This window comes from Notolabrus celidotus, chromosome 8 (genome assembly GCF_009762535.1).
Source record: "Notolabrus celidotus isolate fNotCel1 chromosome 8, fNotCel1.pri, whole genome shotgun sequence".
Classification (NCBI taxonomy): Eukaryota; Metazoa; Chordata; class Actinopteri; order Labriformes; family Labridae; genus Notolabrus; species Notolabrus celidotus.
In genome coordinates this window covers 5347368-5370269 of record NC_048279.1, presented here as the reverse complement: position 1 = coordinate 5370269, position 22902 = coordinate 5347368, and the positions used below count along the sequence as shown (strand labels likewise).

General features: G+C 41.9%; 2 protein-coding genes across 3 annotated transcripts in view; both read left to right on the top strand.

Moving 5' to 3' along the window:
* fgl1 (fibrinogen-like 1) lies at window positions 1-8703 on the top strand. Its single transcript, XM_034690298.1, has 7 exons — window positions 1-234; window positions 2198-2375; window positions 3146-3305; window positions 4193-4290; window positions 4997-5085; window positions 7459-7646; window positions 7719-8703. The coding sequence occupies exons 1-7, from the start codon at window positions 160-162 to the stop codon at window positions 7915-7917; spliced, it is 987 nt and encodes a 328-aa protein (XP_034546189.1). The 5' UTR covers window positions 1-159; the 3' UTR covers window positions 7918-8703.
* Window positions 8704-10381: 1678 nt separating this feature from the next.
* The window catches only part of snx25 (sorting nexin 25), a 31616-nt gene continuing 19095 nt past the window's right edge, over window positions 10382-22902 (top strand). Inside the window, exons 1-5 of one of the 2 annotated variants that reach the window (XM_034689869.1) lie at window positions 10382-10796; window positions 11051-11762; window positions 13581-13665; window positions 21761-21977; window positions 22527-22699. In XM_034689869.1, the coding sequence (XP_034545760.1) occupies window positions 11412-11762; window positions 13581-13665; window positions 21761-21977; window positions 22527-22699 (826 nt within the window). In that variant the 5' untranslated portion in view covers window positions 10382-10796; window positions 11051-11411. Of the gene's footprint in view, window positions 10797-10981; window positions 11763-13580; window positions 13666-21760; window positions 21978-22526; window positions 22700-22902 lie in introns of both variants that reach the window. The other variant, XM_034689871.1, reaches the window with a different exon arrangement.

The window sequence follows — 22902 nt, the reverse complement described above, 5'->3', positions numbered from 1 at the left end:
TATCCCATCAGGTTTCAATCCTCTGCGGCTTGGCTCTCTCTGGATCCAGATTTGAGGAAAATAATCCAGGAAAATAAACCAGACTCAACTGAATCCTGAGAAGACGATGTCTGCTGTTTTTTCTTGAGGTCTGATTTTTTATTTTTGTGCTTTCTAAACATGAGAACAATGGAGGGCCAGCAGCTGCTGCTCAGAGGACTGATGGTCATCACAGCTTGTTTTCAGGCTCTCTGTGTAAGTACTCTTCAGAGAGTCACTCAGGTGCTTTCTTACTTTACACTCGGTTTTTATTTTTTATAAATCTGCAGTTCAAATGTCTTTGTTTGGTCGTGTTTGTATGCTTTAGAAAAGTGTTGGAGTTATTTTTAATTTGGCAATGTTTCCTCCCTCTGGCTCTCTCTCTCTCTTTGTGCCTTGAGTATCGCCCAGAGGAGGTGTTTGTGTCCTTTCTGTATTTTAAGAACATTTTGAATAAGTTTACACCTCCACGAGTTTCACTGGACTCCTTTCAGTGAGAGTGATAAACAGATATGTGACTTTTCACAGTATCTGCATAAGAGCAGCTTAATATTCACTCTGTTTTAAAGATGTACGGATAGAAGTAGGTGTTATTTCTTTGTTTGTTCTTTTTTTCAGGATGTTCTTGTACTTTCTTTAACAGTGAAAAAAATATTCACAAATAATTCCATTTTTAAAAGAGAGAGGGAATGTTTTCAGGTTGTTTTCAACTTGAAAGAATAATTCAACATTTTATGATTTAGATGTTTATTTGTTGTTTGCAAAGTAGGTGAAACTGCTACAGCTCATATGTGTGCACTAAAGTGGGAGCTGTGTTAGTGAGAGGTCAGTTAGCTTAACATGATGATTGGAAACAGCCAGCTTCTTCAGCTCGCTATCTTTGATGTTATTTGTTTGTGTTGTCATGGAAAAGGCGGCTCACCTTCCACTTAGTCTGGTGCATCACTCCTGACTGAGACTTGACATTTACAGCTTTAGTGTGAGTATGTTTGGAGATGAGAGGTGTTGGTGGGATGACTGTCAACTTAAGACCAGTGGTGGACAAAGCACACAGCTTCATTACTTAAGTCAAAGTATATATCCTCCAGGTCAAATATTACTCCAATAGAGTGAAGTTGCTCTGTCCATTTATTACTTGAGTTAGAGTACTGAAGTACCTGCTTTTAAAAATACTGAAGTATTCAAAGTACTTAAACATTGTATTTTCACGATACATGAGTGCAGTAAAGAATACATAGGAGTACATTCTGTTACATTATGTTTATGTAGAAACCATTACTTGAAATCTCTACAAACTATACCATTGCATAAAAACAGACGCTAAGTTACTCCAAGCACAGACAGCTTAGTTTGAAATGTTCATCTGGAATGAATCAAATGTTACGTAGCTCAACACGCTTTCTCAGGTTGGACCGTGAATGTTTTTTTGTTTGGGCAGAGTGGGAAACAGGGAGAACATTTCAAACCATATGTATCATTCATCATTTCAAAAACCTCTAACACGGGCTGAAGATATGACCATGGGTGCTCAGGTGGAGAATCATAGCCATCATTACCACCTCTACATGAACTGCCTGATCTGAGTGAAATCTGCTCTGTGTTTGATATACATGTACGGCTAAACCACTGAGACAAGCAGAACTACACAAACACAGTTTACTGTCTTAGGATCAGATTTCAGAAAAGAGAAGGACATTCATGAGCTGACTTCAAAGATAAAGTAGTGAGTAACTAGAGCACTGATAGAAATGTAGTGGAGTAAAAGTAATAAGCTTCTTCAAAGAATAAAACTCGAGAAATGTACTTAAGTACTGTACTCAAGTAAATTTACTTTGGTACTGTCCACCAGAGTCAGGTTTGCAGTTCCCCTTGTTCAAGTCTGTATGCTAAGACAAGCTAACAGGCTGATGTCAGTACTCAGGCTTGATTTTAAAGTGAGATTATGGCTTGAGACTGGGCTAGGTCAATGCTGGGAGGATAACAGCAGAGAGTTTGAGGTAAACAATCTGGGAGTCAGTTTTTGCTGCTGCTGCTTATCACAAAATATAAAACAAAAACATTTAGATAGTTTTCCTGCAGATATTGAATATTTTTCATTGTCTGAATTTATTTTTTCAATCACAGAATGAATGTAATAAAAAAAAAAACTCACATATAAAGCATCTGAATGTTTGTGTAGGCGTCAGATATTTGCAGCGAGGAGGTGGCCCGGCTGCAGGAGCAGGAAAAGCGTTTGAGGATCCAGCTTCAGACGCAAGAACTCGTCCTACAGAGATTACAGCAGCTGAACCAACCTGACAACAACAACAACAACAATAGTGTCAAACCTGACCAGAGCCAGGACACCCAGTACGCAGGTCAGGACCCCTGCCTCAGGACTGCACAACAGCTGAGAGTTATAGTTTAAAAGTCCTCTTCAGGCCACACAGGTGTTAACCAGAACCAGATGTCTGCATGTGTTTGATCCAAGATATGGTTTTACTGTTTAATGCTGAATGAGGAGCAACACAGTCCACACAGAAAGCTGCTGAGGGTTTGAGTGCTGGGGGTGCAGGCCAGGCAAAATGAGCACATTGTATTGCAGACTGGTGCAGTACAATGATTTACTGTGCGCTGTAAGGCTTACAGTACTGAAAGGTTTCATACAGGCAGAAGGAACGTTCCAGTGCAAAATGCAAAACACAAGTTAAGGCTGCAACAGAGCACGAGGCAAGCAAGACATCGAAACACAGGACATGATGTAGTCTGAAAAGAGAGGGATGAGAAAGGTGGACACGGGTGAGGGGGCTGGAGGGAGGTGAGGTAACTTTAGGACTGAACAGAACTAAGGTATGCCCTACGGACGGGTTAAGAAAGGAAGGTCTGAGGGCATCTGGTGGAGAGGTGGAGGATTGTCAGGAACTGAAGCAAAGGCCTGGGAGAGGTGAGCAGCTGGAGACGGGTGAAGGATTCAGTGAAAGGCAGTTTCAAAGAAATTAACAACTTTAATAAGCTGTGTTTTTAATTGTGTGTGGAACCAAGCTGATCTTACATCTTCAACATGAACGAGTAGACTGTAAGGGATGCGTGCTAGTTTCACAAATGTAAGGACTGTATCTAATCAAGTCTGTGACTGGGTTTTTACCAGACTGTTCCCAGCTCTTCACTGCTGGCTTCAAATCCAGCGGCTCTTATGAGATCAGACCTCGGGGGAGTCTGTCTGCAGTCAGAGTGTACTGTGATATGAGGGATGGAGGAGGGTGGACCATCATTCAGAGAAGAATCAATGGAGCAGAGAGGTTTAACAGGTGTGTCTGACATCTGATACCTGTGACAAAATGACCTACCTAACTTCCTTCCTACCTACCTACCTACCTACTGTCAACCTAGCGGCCAACCGAGCAACTAACCGAGCTACCAACCTACACACAGTCAACCGAGCCACTGACCTACCTACCTACCTACCTAGCGTTGACCGACCGACCAAGCAATCGACTGACCTACCTATCTACTGTCAACCGAGTGACCGAGCGACTGACCTACCTGCCTACCTACCTACCTACCTAGCGACGACTGACCGACCAAGTGATCGAGTGACCTACCTACCTACCTACTGTCAACGTAGTGACCGAGTGACCTACCTACCTACCTACCCACCTACCTACCTGCCTACTGTCAACCTAGCAGCCAACCGAGCGACTAACCGAGCTACTGACCTACCTACTGTCAACCGAGTGATTGACCTACCTCCCTCCCTCCCTCCCTCCCTACCTACCTACCTACCTACCTACCTACCTACCTACCTACCTACCTACCTACCTACCTGCCTGCTGTCAACCTAGCAGCCAACCGAGCGACTCACCGAGCTACTGACCTACCTACTGTCAACCGAGTGATTGACCTACCTCCCTCCCTCCCTCCCTCCCTCCCTCCCTCCCTACCTACCTACCTACCTACCTACCGTCAACCGAGCGACTGACCTACCTACCTACCTAGCGTCGAGCGACCGACTGACCTATCTACCTACCCATCGTCGACTGACCGACCAAGCAACCGACTGACCTACCTACCTATCTACCTACTGTCAACCGAGCGACCGAGCGACTGACCTACCTACCTACCTACCTACGTACCGTCAACCGACCGACCAGCCTACCTACCTACCTACCTACCTACCTACCTTCCTTCCTTTCAGGTCGTGGGTGGAGTATAAGGACGGTTTTGGAGACATGAATTCAGCACTGGGAGAGTTCTGGCTTGGAAATGACAACCTTCATTTGATTACAACACAAGGTAAGAGAGACTTAAAGAGTTTTACACTTATGGATTTTTATGTTTTGGATCAAATGACAGTCATGTGAAAGGCTTTAACTTTAAGGAATGCACCTTTAATGTTTTATTTCACTGCACTGCTCTCATCGACCTGAGCTTAAAACATTGTTCTAGAAGAGCCCATGATGTGAATTCTCTTCAGACAGCATAACAGATTAACACATTTACCATTTTGCAAATTTATGCCCAGATACTTTTTGTAAAAGTTGGAGGAGACCCAAACCAGAGCTAGAAGAAGAGTAATCAATAGAAAGGCCTAACTCCTCGATGCTGAGGCAGTCAAATAGATCTGAGGAAGAGAGGCACATTAAGGGAAATGAAAACCCTCTATAGGTTCACCATCACTCTGGACTCGTGCAGCTCTGATCATAGGGTGTAGGAACATTTGCACTTAATGAAGCAATCCCTAGATCTATGATGACTTCAGCAGAAGAAGACACAGCTCATAAAACCTGACAAACATGTTTGCACAAATCAAGTCTTTGTTAGAATGTGTCTTTTGTATCGTGCAGGTTAGCGAGCACAACGAGAGCAGAATACAGAACATGCGTCACACTGACTTATTTACTGGTTTATGTGTAAATAGAGGACTATTTGTTTGGCCATGTTATTCCCCTGTGCTTGTGTAGAACATATTATCAGATATTGTTCATTGCTTGTCTTACAGGGAACTATTCTCTGAGGATTAACCTGGAGGACTTTGACGATAACCAGCGCTATGCTGAGTACAAGAACTTCAAAGTGGCCAATGAACAGGTACTCTCTTACTGACAATTGCTCGTCTTACATTACACAATGAAGCGAATAAAGGAAATGTACTAACAATAATACTAATACGTCTGTGACAGGTTTGGGAAAAAAGGATTCTCTGTGGTGTGTTTTTGCTTACCTTTATTTTGCATGTTGTGTTTTTAATGATTGCTGTGTTCTTTTATTAATGGATATTATTGGGTTTTACATGTATTTTAATGTGTCAAGTGATTGAGACCTAGTGAGTCACACCTCCACACTGTCTAATGAGATAATCAGCAGCAGGTGCGGCGGAGGCTGCGCACAGGACAATATAAGAGGAGCCTCCACCTAGTCAAGCAGCAGAACACAACAGGACGGGAGTATCTTTGAGAGACAGTGTGAAAAGAAGCAAGACAAGAAGTACGGTTGTACCATATGGCGTGCCATAGAGACGAGCAGAGACGAGGGATCCCGCATGTACAGTGTCAACAGAGTGTAGCGTTTTGTATGGGGTATTTCAGATATTAAAATATGAAAATAATATTTAAAAAAAAAAAATATATATATATATATATATTTATATTTATTTATTTTTCTAATGAAATTAATATTTCATATAAATTTCCTCGTATAAATCAATGGGGCACCACTCAGGATCGAAACCTGAGGATCAATCATAGTGATTAATTATGAAAATTAAACACTAATGATTGAACAAATAAAAAATCGGTCTCGTACAATTTAAATCTGAAGTCATGAATTTTTTACAAACACATTGGCCCACCCTGCTTCGAAATGAATACACAGACAAAATCCTTTATAATATATGAAGTTTAATGTAAATAGAATGATGAATAGATTATGATTATGACAGATAATGAACAGAGATGAATAACAGACAAATGGATAAACAGACAAATATACCTTTGAGCATGGATAGCTAGTAGTACACTACTATATGACTTGGTGATAAGGATTTAGTTTAGTTGTTTAAAACTGAGTTTTAGACACTAATATAAATCTCTGATTTGGAAATATAGTAAAACTATGGGACTTTCAGAATGAAGCCTAAATCAATTTCGACCACAGAAATTCAGGAACAGTCTTACTGTCATCCAGAACCGTCAGCGAGTCTCCGATGGGTCCAGAGGAGTTCGCTCCAGTTTCTCTGCGTGTTGTCTCGTGTCCGCCGGATTTCCACCCATAGAACCGAGAGATGGTTTAGGTCGGCTGGCCCGGAGTACCCATCTTGGTTCTGTTGCGTGGTCACATGGTCTCGTGTACACAAACTGCAGTCTTTATCAAAAGACAAGCTTTGCTTAGCTGCACGTAGCTTTAGGGTTAAAGATTGAAAATAGGAAAAACGTTCTTAACACGAAAAATAAACTTTAGTGGAATAAAAGATAACGTAAAGAAGTTACTTTGGTTGTGGTAAAAATGATCAATGCTGAGTTTGGTTTCACAGCGGGAAAAAGTTTCTTGAGAATCAAAATTTGCCACAAGGGACAAAAGAAAAATTAAGGAGACGCCCTAAGCTCTTCCTGTGAGAATCTTGGCACACTTTTTTATCGCAGGTTCACCTCTGATCTGTAGAGAGGCTCCTTTTGCCGTCAATAATAATATCCTGGAGTTAAGGGTAATTTATGGTTCGATGGAATGTCCAAGAGGGAAGTAGGAGAGGTCTGTTTTTGGGATGACTTGGTCTCTGGTCACCTCAAAGAAAGGAGTTTTTAATCCTTCATTTTGTAAAAGTTTTTCCTCGTATTTTGAAAAACTCACATGCGCTGTCCTCGCTACAGAGCAGCGAGTATCCGCCAACACCATCTCACGAAAGCCTGGGTCGTAGTCAACGAACTCCGACCCAGGGAAAACGTGAGTATCCTGATCCGAGTGTAGGCGTCACCGTGATACATTTAAGAGTTGGAATGACCAAAATCCCTGTTTGATTAAGGAACAGATCACTCGTTCAGGTTGTTCTGTTCCTTAGGACTTTTTCGAACGGTCGACGTGAGGCGGCAGTATTGAAGAACACCTGACGTGCAGAGAGTGGAAGGAGTGCTCCATGTTGGACTTGGACTTTTTATTAGTTGCCCTTGTCAAATAGTATTTTTTTGTCTCTCACACCTGCCACCTGTTTTTATAATCTATTCATTGTGAATAAATTAGATCATTGTTCATACTAATTTATTCTGTCTGATTTTTTACTCTGCTCCCCCTGATGTTTTAAGAACCTGAGTATTTTAAGGAGTCCTAGGCTCACAGTTTTAATCCTAGGTGGTGTTGTTGGCAGCTTTTATATAATCAGGGCTTTTAACTTTATATGTTTTTAGCCTGGCCACACGTCAAACTTATTCTTTCAATTTCACGTCAACCAGCACTGCTCGTCTGTCTCCACAGGATCACTATCTCCTGGACTTCGGAGAGTATGTGGGCACAGCTGGAGATGCTCTGGCTGGAAGTTATCAGGTGGGGGTATCACCCTGGGCCAGTCACCAGGGGATGAAATTCAGCACCTACGACCAGGACAACGATAACTACAAAGGAAACTGTGCCCAGGAAGACAAAGGAGGCTGGTGGTTCAACAAGTATGAGCTTCATGATAAATGAACCAGATTCAAAAAGATGCAAACACAGAATAATCACACATCTTCTTCCAGGTGCCACTCAGCTCATCTGAACGGCAAATACTACCACAATGGACACTACAGTGCGACCACAGATGATGGTGTGGTGTGGTACCCGTGGAGAGGATGGTGGTACTCCCTGAAGACCAGCATCATGAAGCTGCGGCCGACCAACTTCAAAATTGATCCTATTGATGACCCGAATGCTCTTCCTCCCAGAACACATTTCTAGAGAAGACACAAGTAGAAAGTTTATGCCCAACATTGACCCTGGTTTGAGGATTTTGAGCATAAACACTTTGATGGTGGAAATCAGACTTAAGTTTGAGAACGCACTAAAACATTCACTAGCATTATATCGAACTCATATAATACGGACTTGTTTGCACTGTAAGTACTGATCAGTTTTCTGAAATGGTCATAGCTAAGTTAAAGCTTTCAAGTACAAACTCTAAAGACTTTGGCATATAGCTTGTCAGAGGACTTTTCAAAACTTCTGGCTTGTTTAAGAGGACTGACTACTGCAGGGGGAAGTAGCAGGCACACACAGATGTCTATGCTGGAGGAGGAGGAGGAGGAGGAGGGGGAAATTTGATGCCAGTGAGTATGTCAGATACAAGAGAAGGCTAGAGACTGATGACAGCGAGATTTTCTATAACTGAAGGTTTTATTTCAAACATCAATGTGGGATAAAACAAGTATTTTATTCTAGTTTGGCCGCATTTTATGAAGAAGAATATATATCCCAAACAGTTACAGAAATGATGTTATTATGGATGAAGACAACAGACATTAAATAAGAATACAGCTGTTTCTAAAGCTGTTAGACCTAAGGTTCAGAAATGTCATGTTTATTATGGTTATATTTTAAGGTTTTAGCACTCACTGTTTATTCTCACACTTACAGGTTATCATTTATAGCTCTGCTGTAGAACATACATTAACTTCTATATCTCTTTGATATTTGTATTATAACCACAATTCACAAAATAAAACAATAAAGCACTCCAAAAATGTCCATTAAGTTATGTTATTTTCTTTCATGAACACCTCTAAGAATTACTTAGTGACTATAACTGCAACCACAATCTTCAGCACACTTCATTTATAGGTGACAATGGGTCACCATGACTGAAATCTCTTATTAGTTTAAAAGTCCCACTGAATACATCACAACTCAATTATGATAGAGCTGAGAGCTGGTAAATAAAGAGTCTACCCATATAATGAGATGGGGGTGAATTCTAGATCTGAGTAAGGTTTATCAAACACCAGGTAACATCTCGCACCTAGCCTTTGTTGGACTTGATATTCACCAGTGATTAAAGAGCAAAGATCTCTGTGTTTATTGGAGCAATTATCTAGTTATTTCACGCTCCATCCATCCTCCATCCTTCATACAAAGTCAAATGTAATTCAAAGTGCTTTACAGCAGAAATACAATAATGGCAAGATAAATAAAAACAAAAATGGATTTTACAAGAGAGACTAATGCACACCAACAACAATAAAATATGTGTAATTAGAAGAAACGAAAGCATCAAATTAACATTAAGAAAATGAATTGTTAAAAAAAAGAAGAGGGGTAGGAATAAGAGATGTATTAAAATAAAATAAAGGCTAAAAGTATCAATAACAATGATTGGATGAAAAAAATAAAAATGGAAAAAATAAATAAATACATGAATTAGTATCTATCACATTGGAGAAGGATCAAGTAGAATCTTTTACTGGCAGTATTAAAACATTTAACAAATTACAAAATATTATCTTTAATCATTTATGTATTCATTTATTTATTTTCAGTACTACTGATGCTTTTAAAAATTAACTGTTCACTAACTCTAAACTTAGGAGTCATCTGGCAAAAAGAAAGGCCTAAAACTCATTACATTTCCTATTTTCAAAGTTTTATTTCAAGTTTAGCAACTATTTTTGTTTTAGATAATTAAAAAACAACACCAAAACATTCTTGAAGACATCTCACGACCCCCCATTTGTGTATCACGACCCCCACTATTTAAACAGCTCTTTAAGGCTTTAAGATCTATCTATCTATCTATCTATCTATCTATCTATCTATCTATCTATCTATCTATCTATCTATCTATCTATCTATCTATCTATCTACCTACCTACCTACCTACCTACCTACCTACCTACCTACCTACTTATCAAGCTTTATTTATACATCACCTTTCAACAACAATAAAATATTAAAAATTAAAACAAGTTAAAACATCAAATTAACATTAAAAATATAAATAGTGTAAATAAAAATAATTAAGAAGGGTAGGGATAAGAGTTGAATATATAATAAAATAAAGGCTTAGTATCAATAAAAAAATAGAAATAGGGAAATAATAATAATAATAATAATAATAATAATAATAATAATAATAATAATAATAATAATAATAATACAATAAAAAAAATTAATTAAATAACTATCAATCACGTTGGAGAAGGATCACGTACAATTGTACTGGCAGTATTAAAACACATTACGATATATGTGTCGTCTATTTATTTCCTCATTTTTCTGACCGTTTTCTCGAATTTTTTTGTTTTCTTCCTTTTTTCTGTACAGTTATTTAGAATCAGGCAATACTAAATGAACCCACAACAGACCTCCGCAGGTGACGCTATAATTCACATCCCCTCATTTAAGTAAACAGCTCTTTAAGGTCGTCTAAGAAAAATAATCGTCGAAGGCAGAGGGGAATGATCCTTCTTTTCGCTGTGTGACTGATTATATCTCGTAGCAGTCAACACGGGCGGTGCTTCTCCCGTTGCATGCACTTCGGCGCCTCAACACAAGTCTCCGTCCACTTGGACTGCGCTAGTGTTTAAAACACGCGCATCGGCGTCTGTTAAGACGAGTGCTGATTGGCGGACAGGCTTCACGCTCAGAGAGGCTGTCAGTCAGCAGCAGGAGGGAGAGAAAAACACCTCTGGGTTGTTTTTATCAGGCGGTGATAGTTGACCAGATATCTTTGTCATTTCATGACCTGGTAACTTCTAATCTCAGAGCTCCCGATGCATTCTTTGACAGACAGCAGAGCCAGAATGTAGTGTTGTTGTTGTTGTCGCACACCTTCTCACCAATAGGTAAGTCCGCTAACATTAGCTGTTGTTACATTAGCAAACAAGCTAGTTAGCTCTCCGTTGTTGTTACAGCTGGCTTCAGTTAGTTTCTGCTCCACACTGTATTTGAAAGTGTTTGATACCCCGAGCCTGTATTTTGTGCATTCTTCTTTCAAAGCAGTTTACATCTAGTTACTTTGTGCTCCTAGTTTAGCTCCCCGCTAGCCAAGTTGGTTAGCATCTGTCACTAAGCTACCCTCCACCTGTGTGTCTCCAAGGTGACAGTGGATGTTGCTTCATCCAGACCTCCTCCCTGCTCCCTCTCTGTCCCCTTCACGGGCGGCTGTCTTCTCCTGGAGCCTAGTCCTGCTGTCTGGAGCCCCGTCCTGCTGTCTGGAGCCCCGTCCTGCTGTCTGGAGCCCCGTCCTGCTGTCTGGAGCCCCGTGTTGTAGATGACTAAGCTGGAGGAGGAGGACACAGAGCAGCGGGTCGGTGAGGAGATGTCAGAGCGGGGATGCCTCGTCTTAGAGACTGTGTTGTAATCGAGGATATCTACCTCTCTGACCTGGAACAAACACCAGAGGAGCAACTTTTGAGCCTAACTCGTGGTGACACATATATGGATGGTGGGCTCGCAGCATGCCCACCCCCTCAACTACCATTACACCACTGTCTGGAGGGAGTAGCAGCACCGGAGGAGAAGAGGAGCTCATGTCTGCCACCTCCGCATCTTCCCTCGGCTCCTCTTTCCGTTTCGTCCCAGCTTTCTTTCTGGGCGTGGTGGCAGCAGTAGTGTTTCAGCTGGCCTGGGGAGGCCTGACTCTCACCTCCTTCTTCTTGAAGTTGTTCATCTATGTGTCATTTGCCCTTCTGTGTTTCCTGGCTGGGAGCTTTGTCCTGCTGGTGAGGAAGAGTCCTCTCAAAGTCAGCTGCTTTCACAGGAACCGGAGGCAGTCAGCTGTACAGCTGGAGTTCTTCAACAAGCTTATGGTGAGTAGTGCACACAGGCTCCATCAGCCTCCTATGATATTACTCTGGAGATACACACACTGCTGCTCATCATTCACTGAGACAGACAAATCCTGCTCTTACTTAGTGCAACATCTGAAACACCCACACTAGAAGGTAGGGGTGTAACGATTCTTTTTAACCACGATATCCACCAATCATGTTTGCCGATACGATTCAAGGACGATATTGATTCACTAAGAGCGATACGATCCGAAACGATTCAGTGACTTGAAATCTATTCAGTAACTTTTTAGCCAAAAAATTCAACCAGTGAGACTGTGAAATAAATCCCTTGATACTGGACAGTTCTAGGTTCCTGTTGTTGCCGTGATGTTTTTGGCCTGGGTCGAGTTTTGTCCTAGTCTCTGACTAAACCTGCTGGAGAGGCCTGAGGCTTCTGCAGAGCTGATGTTACCTTGATGAACGCTGCAAGAGGTGCCTGGACAACGCCGGCGTTGTGTGAAATCCCATGGCGCCTTAGAAGGTGGTTGGATAGATTTGTGGTGTTGCCGTGGTAACTTTACTTGACCTTTACATATCCTACAAACAGTGGGCGACTTATTTAGAACATCTCCGTCTTTGCAAAAGCCAAAGTGTTTCCACACGCTGGACCGCAATGGTGGCTTGATCATTTCTCGCTCGCTGGCTTCTCCTCTGCCGTCCGCCATGCTATGATTTGTTGTCTGCTGGCACGTGGTGATGACGTCCATATGAAGTCTGCTGTGCTTAAATCCAATGTGTTATTTCCTAATATCGATTTATTACCTTTTAAACCATGTAAGATCGATATATGTCGACCGGAAGGCCAACTTGCCACAGATCGATGAATTTGGATCATAGGAATATAAATCAATACATCGATGTAGTAGATGAATCGTTACACCCTTATTAGAAGGGACCTCATGTACAGAACAGAATAAAAATAAATCAATGAAACGTGATGTTTATGGTTTTCTTTTATCTCACTGTCTCCCCTCAGTTATGTCCCATCCTTCCACAGTCCTCTCCCTCTCCCTCTCCTCCTTGTCTCAGACGCTGACGGTGTTGTTCTATAATAGATGAGCTGGAATCATGCTGCTGGATTAAACACGCTTTAATGCACACAAACACTCATGCAGACGTATAAGAGGAGTTTGGCAGCACAGTAACTTAAGTGTACTTTGAAATTCGGCTTCATTGTCTTATTGAAGCTTCATGAACCTGTGAGAGAACATTGTGTGCAGACATTTGAATAAAGTTGAGTTGGAGTATGCAGACGGTAAAACACGCTCTCAGCTGCATGCTACAGTCCTGTTTCCTTCCAATGAAACAATGAGGTGAGATAAAGTCCTGAGACCTTCATCCTTAAACATAAAACTGTTGACAGTATGTTGCTTTGGGGACGCAGTCTGGAGTTAATACAAGGTAATTGACTGCAATAGATTTTCAGCATAGAGTTAAATAGTTCTGCAGTGTTCTTGTGTCATGACTCCAAAGTGTTTTAAAATTCAGCGTTTGGAGTGTATGGAGATGGATCGTCTGGTTGAAATGGTCTGATCGCAGCGCTGTCTTTCTGTTTACGACTGACTGCCGGTGACTGATTGATGCTGACAGCAGAGGTATATCCTCTGGTTGACATTTGATATGAGTCACGATAAATAAGGACTGCCTCGCTTGTCAGCATTTCAGTCCACAGCTCATCAACCTTCTCTTCCCTTTCTCTCTCTCTGTCGTTGCTCAATATTTCCTGATTTTTCTGCTGACGTGATGTGAATGTGAAGTCAAGATCCACCGTCTGAAACTGGTTTTGTCTTCCAGGCCCGTTTTTTGGTGCCACTTCCCGAGTCAAGCCAGAGCAGGAGGGTGGTGGTGTCGCACAATGTGGACAAGTCTCTGAAGGAAGGTAATGCATCGTCACCTACACACCTCAACCCCAGGGTTTCAATCAGACAGTCTTTAAACCTTGACCAACATGTGAGCGATCTAGTCCACTCCTGTTTCTACCAGCTGAGAAACAGTGCTAAGCTCAGGTCCATCACAGCCACAGCTCAGTTGGAAATAATCATACATGCATCTATTTCCTCCCGCTTAGATTACTGCAATTCAATCCTCACTTGTCTCAGTAAAACCTCTATATCGATTACATTAATTCAAAACACTGCAGCCAGACCTCTAAACAAATCATCCAAAAGGTCTCATACAACACCAACTTCAGAACTCATTTGAAGATTCTCATGTTCACCTTCAAAGCCCTGCATAGACAGGCTCCGGCTTCTATTAGAGAGTTGCTGCAGCCGTACACTCTAAGCAGGTCTCTGAGGTCGTCTAATCTGAGTTTGTCGGTCGTTCTGAACTCCAGACTTAGGACCAGAGGAGACCGTGCCCTTACTGTTGTAGCTCCAACTCTTTGGACCCCTCTGCGACTGAGTCTAAGATCTGTGAATTTTTGTCTTTTGGGCTTTTTTGCCTTTTATGACAGGACAGCTGAAGAAAGACAGGAAACATGGGGAGTAGAGAGTGGGGGAAGACATGCAGCACATGGTCACGGCCGGGAATCAAAACGGCGACCTCTGTGATGAGGACTATAGCCTCTGTATGTGGAGCGCTAGGCCATCAACGCCCCATCTGTGGACTCAGTTGACACTTTTAAAAAACAACTTAAAATCCATTTCTTTAGACTTGCATATGCTTAACCTGTTCAATCAATCATTATTTGTAGAGCGCCAAATCACAACAAACGTTATCTCAAGACGCTTCTACAAACAGAGCAGGTGTAGACCACACTCTGTCAAATTGTGAACAGAGACCCAACACCACCTTAATCCACCATGAGCATTGCACCTCGCAGTATTTAGCTAGTTACAGCGGCGTGGACAAACTTCCTTTAACAGGCAGAAACCTCGAGCAGAACCAGACTCATGTTAGACAGCCATCTGCTGAGACCGGGTTGGGTCTTGAAAGAGGGATAGAGGAGAATAAGAGAGAGAGGGAGTGGTGATAGTGATGAGAAGAGTAGTAGAAGCTGTTGCCGCTGGAGTCCAGCACGTCAGTATCAGCTGGAGTCTGGAACGTCCGCAGCAGGAGGACGTCTACGCCAGCTCAGATATACAGATATACTGTGGCTTGCTGCGCCCATGCTCCTGTTATTTCTATGAGAAAAGGTTTTCTGAAAAGGTCCATCGAAACACCAAAGTAAAGAAAGACGTCGTACACTCCCTCACTCTGAAGTTTAAATGCCACTCCAGCCCGCAGGTTGAACTTTGCTGCAAAGCCTCTTTTTCTCGATCTTTGTAACATTTAATATTTATAAAGCAAATGCAAAGAATTGAGTGCACCAGCACGCCAAGTCATCTGAATCGTTTTCAGATGACTTGACATGAAAGCTTTTAAACCTTCACTGCTGCATACAGCAAGGATTAAATATCCATCATCACAAAAATACATATTCAGCTTCATTTGCACCGACATATACCAGGGTTCATCTTTAGATATGTTACTCAAACTGCCTGGAATCTTTCGTGTATAGTTTATAGCACCCTGTTGTTACCTTTTGTCGTCTTATTTGAGTGCCTTACTTCTAAATATAAACCTTTTATTGCGTACTGCCCTTAAAGAGATCATTTATGAATGGTACCTTCAAACAGGGGATGCTGTGTTGCTCTGCACACAGCGGTTGAGACATGACATGAATATTTAAACCTGCCTAAATACTGTCTACAAATAAATCTGTGTTGTCCATTTTTTAAAATTGGAAGTAATATTCCAGTGTATGTACTCGTGCACATTGTGATTTGTCAAGTTATCCAATTTCCGTGCAGTCTCCCAACTTGAAAGGATCTGCCCAAAGATGACTGGACTCCACTCAAAATAGCACAGCACCTTTCTTATCTTCCTCCTTTTATTTGATTTCTTTCATCCCAGAGTTAGTTTTGAAACTTTCTGCACTATTCAGGTAAAAAACCTTAAAATAAAGGAAAACAGACCAAAAGAAATACCTGCATCAAATCATATGAAAGTGCAACACAAGCACAGAGCTAGAAAATCACAAAGCAAAGTCCAACTCAATTTAAATTAAACAACTTCCTATCATTGCTTTTAACCACAATAATTAAAACCAATTTAACCATGAGAAATCTATCAAAATACGTTATTTAAAAAGTGATTTAAATGTTTATATTTGTAATATATCGTACAAAATAGTGAAATTATTTATAAATTAATTATTTATTATGTGCATTTTAAACATTTTAATTGTATCTATAATTATTTGAAAACAACATTTAAATAAACACCAGTCGTTACAAATACAACACATGCTCAGTGGCTGCGTAGAGCACAGATGAAGAGTGTGCCCGAGCCGTAAGTGCCGCAACCGCAATCACCAGCTGACAAACGTAACACAGTTCAGTCTGTTTAAAGTGCAGGGTTTCTGGCCCGCTGCTCTCCAGTGTGCACTCTGATTTACCTGCACCAGGTGACCCTGATGAGGCGGATCACGTCCCTCTGGGTAGACGCTGTCAACAGCTGATTCCTTGTTGCTTACTTACCGATTTATATTACATATTAACTCATTTATTCATGATTTATGATTCATGACTAATTTATCCATCCATCCATCCATCCATCCATCCATCCATCCATCCATCCATCCATCCATCCATCCATCCATCCATCCATCCATCCATCCATCCATCCATCCATCCATCCATCCATCCATCCATCCATCCATCCATCCATCCATCCATCCATCCATCCATCCATCCATCCATCCATCCATCCATCCATCCATCCATCCATCCATCCATCCATCCATCCATCCATCCATCCATCCATCCATCCATCCATCCATCCAACCAACCAACCAACCAACCAACCATCCATCCACTCTGAAAAGCAGCATACGCATAGTTTTACTTAATATACTTCTCTTTATAAACGTACCTATGATAAAGTTAGAGATCCTGTTTATAGCTATTTTAAAGCCTATTTAATTCATTTTTCTCCTATAATTAATTGTATTTTTACAGTTTGATTTGACAATGATTTAATGTCTGACCCACTTAAATTTAAGAATGAATTTAAATGACTTTGTTCAAATTGTGCGGTGTCAAACTGATGAATATGACGGTCCTGATGAAAGCATGGTGACAATTAGCTGTTCTCCCCCGTCAGTCTACAGCAGCACATTCAGAGTAATGTTCTCTCCACTTTAACATCAAATAGAGTTCAAGTAGTTCTCAAACATCCGTATCTCTCCTCTGTCAGACTCCTCTCCGTGAAATGTTTCTGACCCTGTTGGAAACAAAACAAGTAACTTCTGTTTTTGAGAAACTGCTGACTGAAGGTTCCTGTTGGACACGATGACCGGTCGATCATCCCTTTGCCTCAGAGTAGACTACAACATAGAGAGTCCTAGATATCAGACTCAGTCAGTGGATCACACGACTGTGTGCCAAGTAGCAGATGGCTTCAGGATTTGCAGCAGGGGTGTGTGTGTTTGCACACGCTGCTGTGTTTGTTTTCTAAAGGTTATTGGATCATATCGTGGTACACGTGTATGATTTTAATGATGCTTATGAGGCTCACAGGGAAACCTGCTGTTTTAAATCTATTCATTTCAGTTCAGTTTATCAGCCCTCCATAGGACCTGTTGTTGTTATTATAGCTTAGTTATGGAATGAATACAGAATGAAAACAGCAGCTGTTAAAGAGTGTTTTAGAGTTATTAAGATTACACTTTGGAGCTTTTTATTTTCAGTCTTCTAATGACAGACAGTTAATGTGGGCAGAAGAGAGTGGGGCATGACCAAAGGGCCCCAGGTCGGAGTTGATCCTGCAGCTCATGCATTGAGGACCTGGTCTAGGAACTGAGTTAAACTGGCTTCCTGTGAAGAAGTCTTAATAGAACAAGAACAGACGCATGTAGAATGCTTTCTAAATGTTTAAAACACACAAGTGCCATGACAGTTGTGCAGACTTACAAGGGACTTCCACCAGATCTGCGTCCGGTCTGTCTCCGGTCCGCTGCAATCCAGCTCTGTGCTCTCTCATCCGTCAACACGCACGGAGCAGGACCGCCGGACGGCTGGAGTCATGTGACCGAGGTTTCCCCGCAGCAATCACTGGATCAAGGATTCTCCTCCTCCTCTCCTCATCCATGTTGTCTTTCTGGTCCTCTGAAAACCTCTGACCCGTTGACTCCAGGCCTGGCTCCACTCATCATGACGGTTTGTTGTTGTAGTTAAGTGAAATACGATCTGGTGATAACACAGAGTGTTTTATTCTGAAAATGAACCGGATGTTTTCATTTTGTTTTGGTGAAACCTGACTTCCTGTCCTGCTCCATCTGCTCTGTTGAGATTGATGCGTCGTGCTCCAGCATCTGGCAAAAATAGAAGTCTTGTGTATCTGATCCAGAGGACTCCGACCTGCCGGATCAGAGACGCAGCCGGAACGCAACGGAGCGGGAGTTAACACAATGAATGGAATAGCTACCTATCAGATCTGGCGCTGTGACAGATCAGAGACGTACCAGACACGGATCTGGTGGAATTTGGGCGTCAGTGTATCTGCCACATAGAGTACTGAACACAGTGATGTGTTTACACTGCAAATGTGTCTTAATCAGGTCAGATAAAACATCCTGCAGACGAGCTGTATGCTTCCTCGGTGTCTCGTGAATATTACTGACCTCTCATTGGCTCTGCTCATAAAGAGTACATGTTGAAGTCTCTTGAAGTTGGTACCGTTGAAAGGCTGAGACATTTTCTTTACTTAGTGGATCAAAGACGGAGAGAAGGATTTGTTTCACATTTTAATGGAGTGTTTCTTCAGTTATGGGATACCACACCCCCCTTCAAAGCACATCTGAACGAGTAACGCCACTTTGCTATTATAATAACAGCATTCATTTCAAATGAGCTGTTAAATTTCAGGTTTAATGCATAAACAGAGCTGTTAATCATGTTAAAGCAGCTCTTTCATGTACCCAGAAAGTTACAATATCTTGAGAATTTAGCTCTGTAGTTAAGTTCTACAAAAAACATGAATATATGAGGGAGAAACCCCAATGCACTGAAGATACTGATAAAGGATCTTACCACCCCACAAAGTCCAGCTTTGTGGGGTGGCAAGTTATTTAAGGAGTGAACACGCCCAGAGGATTCAGATTGTGTTTGTGCAACAGAACCTCAGAGACTCACAGCAAACAGGCAGGTAGATGGTGGTTGAACAGCACACGTTTGTTAAAGATGGATGATGTGTCTATGCCGGTTTTAATAGAAGATCACAACAAATGTTCTCCTCAGACTCTTTCTGAACAGAGCAGGTCTAGACCGTACTCTATGTTCTATTATTAACAAAGACCCAACATCAAGACAGGATAAGATCCAGTCCCATCTTACAGACAGGACTCAGTCTGATCTCATCTTAATCCACCATGAGCAGAGCACTTTGCAGCATTTAGCAAGTTACAGCCGCAAGGACAAACTTCCTTTAACAGGCAGAAACCTCCAGCAGGACCAGACTCATGTTAGACACACATCTGCTGAGACCGTGTTGGAGAGAGGGATAGAGGGAGATGAAGAGAGAGAGAGATGATAGTGGTGAGATGGATAGTAGTTGTTGTAGTAGTAGTAGCTGTTGCCGCTGGAGTCCAGCATGTCAGTATCAGCTGGAGTCTGGCACGTCTGCAAAAGAGCTGGTCCAAGCCTGATCCAGCTCTAACTATAAGCTTTATCAAAAAGGAAAGTTTGAAGCCTACTCTTAAAAGTAGAGAGGGTGTCTGCCTCCTGGACCCTGGTAGATGATTCCAAATGAGATAATCAGCTACAAGAAAGCAGCGAAAAACACACAAAACACACACACTCAAAACAAAACAAACCATACAGTTGATACTGGTCGTTACTGACTGATCCCAGACCTCCACCATACACTCTTGTGTTTGCTGCCGGGGTCGAATGTTCAGTGTTGACTTGACGTCAGTTTTGTATGAACTACGTACGTCATGTTTGTGTTTCATGTCCTGGCTTTAGAATAAAAAGGAAACTTGAAAGAAAAACAAAGCAAACATACCCAGAGGCACATCCAAGCTGGTCCTGCAGCATTTGGTGACACTTTACAACACTTTGTGTTGTTCTTCCTTTACGTTTTCACCCCTCTGTATTGAAAAGCTGTGAAGTATTGGTATTCAAACAGCATTTCATGCTCAGTTACACATCTTGAGAAGTTGGACCTAACCCTATATCAAACATTTCAGTCAAAAACATGGATTGATGTTTAAAGTCAATGTGCAACAATGCTACACTGCAATTTTTTCTCACATTTTACCACTCATTCCCCAATAATGAAGAAAAGGCTTCGAACATCAGCCTCAAAGGACAGGTGCGTAGGAGAGAAGTGAGAGGAAGCTCACAAGATCCAAGTTGTAAGAATCCTGCACACTCTCCAACTTGCAAATAAAAAGTGTAATGGCATTGTTTCGGTGCTGGACCTTCATCAGGCAAACATTGTGAACAGACAGTCAGAACAATGTACTGTCAGAGCCTAACGGCTTCCAGTCAGAGCCTAATCAGTGTCGCTACATCAAGGCCATCCTCTGGATCCGCTCCGTTGCGTTCCGGCTTCGTCTCTGATCCAGCAGGTCGGAGTCCTCTGGATCAGATACACAAGACTTCTATTTTTGCCGGATGCCGGAGCACGACGCATCAATCTCAACAGAGCAGATGGAGCGGGACGGGAAGTCAGGCACCAAAACAAAATGAAAACATCCGGTTAATTTTCAGAATAAAACACTGTGTTATCACCAGATCGTATTTCACTTAACTACAACAACAAACCGTCATGATGAGCGGAGCCAGGCCTGGAGTCAACAGGTCAGAGGTTTTCAGAGGACCAGAAAGACAACATGGATGAGGAGAGGAGGAGGAGAATCCTTGATTCAGTGACTGCTGTGGGGAAACCTCGGTCACATGACTCCAGCTGTCTGGCGGTTCTGCTCCATGCTGCGTTCTGACAACACAACTGGTGGGTGTTGACGGACAAGAGAGCACGGAGCTGGAACGAGTGGATCGGAGACGGACTGGGCACCAATCTGGTAGAAGTCCCGTGTCAGGTGTGGGCAAAACAACAAAACAGAAAAAAGGGGAGGAGCCTTTAACTGATGGAAACAAGCCATCAAGCAAGAAATTGTACAACAACAAACAAAAGACAGAAGTTTATCAATAAATCAAAAGTATAAAGTAGGAACTTAATAACTTGTACCCCAAACTAGTGAAGTTGAAGATCCAAAACATCAACATTTTTTCATCTTCTACATTCCCTAAAGTCTCAGTTTGTTCCGACTCGAGGACAGATAATCAATTTAATCTAAAACATGTCTGATTGAGAATGATGATCAGGTAGAACATATATCATCAGTCGACTATCAGTATTATGTAGAGACAGAAATACAGGTCACTGCCATGTTTGAATGAACCAGGTCATTAATGTGTATACCTAATGTATAATATGTACCACTCATTCCCCCTCATCACACTCTTTATATCTGTGTTTTGTGTTGTGACTAAAGTCAACTCTGACACAATCTGACTTATATGTTGTAATTTCATAGAATGAGACAAAAAACAGCAGATTTTGTGTCCCACCATTATTATAATATTTGTCTCACATTATCACATTCTGTTCTATGCCGAGGAGATCCCTGCCCTCAGTTTAAACAGTTTGATAGTCTACACATGGTACATTTCATTTAGCTGTGTCGCCTCATTGTATAGCAGCATACATTTTGATTCACCATCCAACTTGTGGCTGTCCTGGGTGGAGATGGTCTGTGGTTTGACTTGTACCTCATGTAAATGTGGGTATTCTCTGGTGGCTGGTACTCCTTTTGTCTGACTTTTAGTATGAGAGGTTGTTTGTCTGTCTGAGTCTATAAGTCTCTTTTAGATTTCATCTTCAATCAAAACTGATATTCCATTTCTCTCTCCGTCTTCCCCCAGTGTTCGACTTTGCCTACAGGGACTACATCCTGTCCTGGTACACCCCTCTGAGTCACGATGAGGGCCAGCTGTACTCCATGCTGTCAGAGGACTGGTGGCAGATGATCGGACAGTTGAGATCCAGGCTTGCTAATTTTGACCTTGTTAACGTGGTGTGCTACGACACCATCCGAATCCTGCACACACATTTCACTGACCTCAAGGCTGCATCTGCAAGGTACACACACACATTTTATTAAGGACAGTTTATTAAAATTAATATTATTATTTTTTGAATTTATGAACCAGTTTCCTTACATCTATGACTCTGAAAGGCTTCTTGACTCCCATAACCTTCTAGCACAGGCTGTACGGGTTGAAGGGAAAGAAGGATTGGAAAATTCTGAGAGAACTGGCGTTACAAGAAGCATGTCAGAGTGTGTGATTCAATTAAAGGAGCTCTACACGGTCTGCGAGATGTTTGTTCTGAGTGAAAGCTGAAACAGAAAATAAGTCGCCTCCAAGCAGGACACAGAACATTATTCAGCTGATTATCAACAGATAGTGTTTGTGCTGACCTCTGACCTCGTCTTCAAAAGCACAGTAACAGTGTAGCAGCAGTGTCCTCCTTCAGTCAGGGTTCAAGCAGAGCAAAGAGGGCGAGATGTGACACAGCTGATGTGTGAATAAGAGCTGCAGTGTTCTCTCTGCAGAGTAATGTTTCTAACTAAGTGTCTCTCTGTGTGGTCTCAGTCTTAATCTGTGTCTCTCACATGCTTTCATCCAGACCAGAAGAGTGTGCCCGGCCCTTCCCTCTCCATCCCTGTCTGGTCAGTCCTGAGTCAGAGCTGGCCTTCCTCCGCTGTGTAGCCAGAATACTGCTGCTATGTTTGCTGCCACATAAGGATGCCAAGTCACATACACTACGCTGCTGCCTCACAGAAGTCATCACTACTAAAGGTAGAGTGTTTGTGGAAGCACGTCCTCCATATGACGCTGTACTCTTCATGCTTTCGGTTCTGACATGGATGTGATGTGATTAGAAGTCAGTAAAACTAGTTCAGGACACACCGAATTACAAGTTAGTAAACCTTTCTCTCTGTGAATACTTTAATGTGACCACAGTGTAAACCATACAACTGATAATTGTAACTCTATCAGTC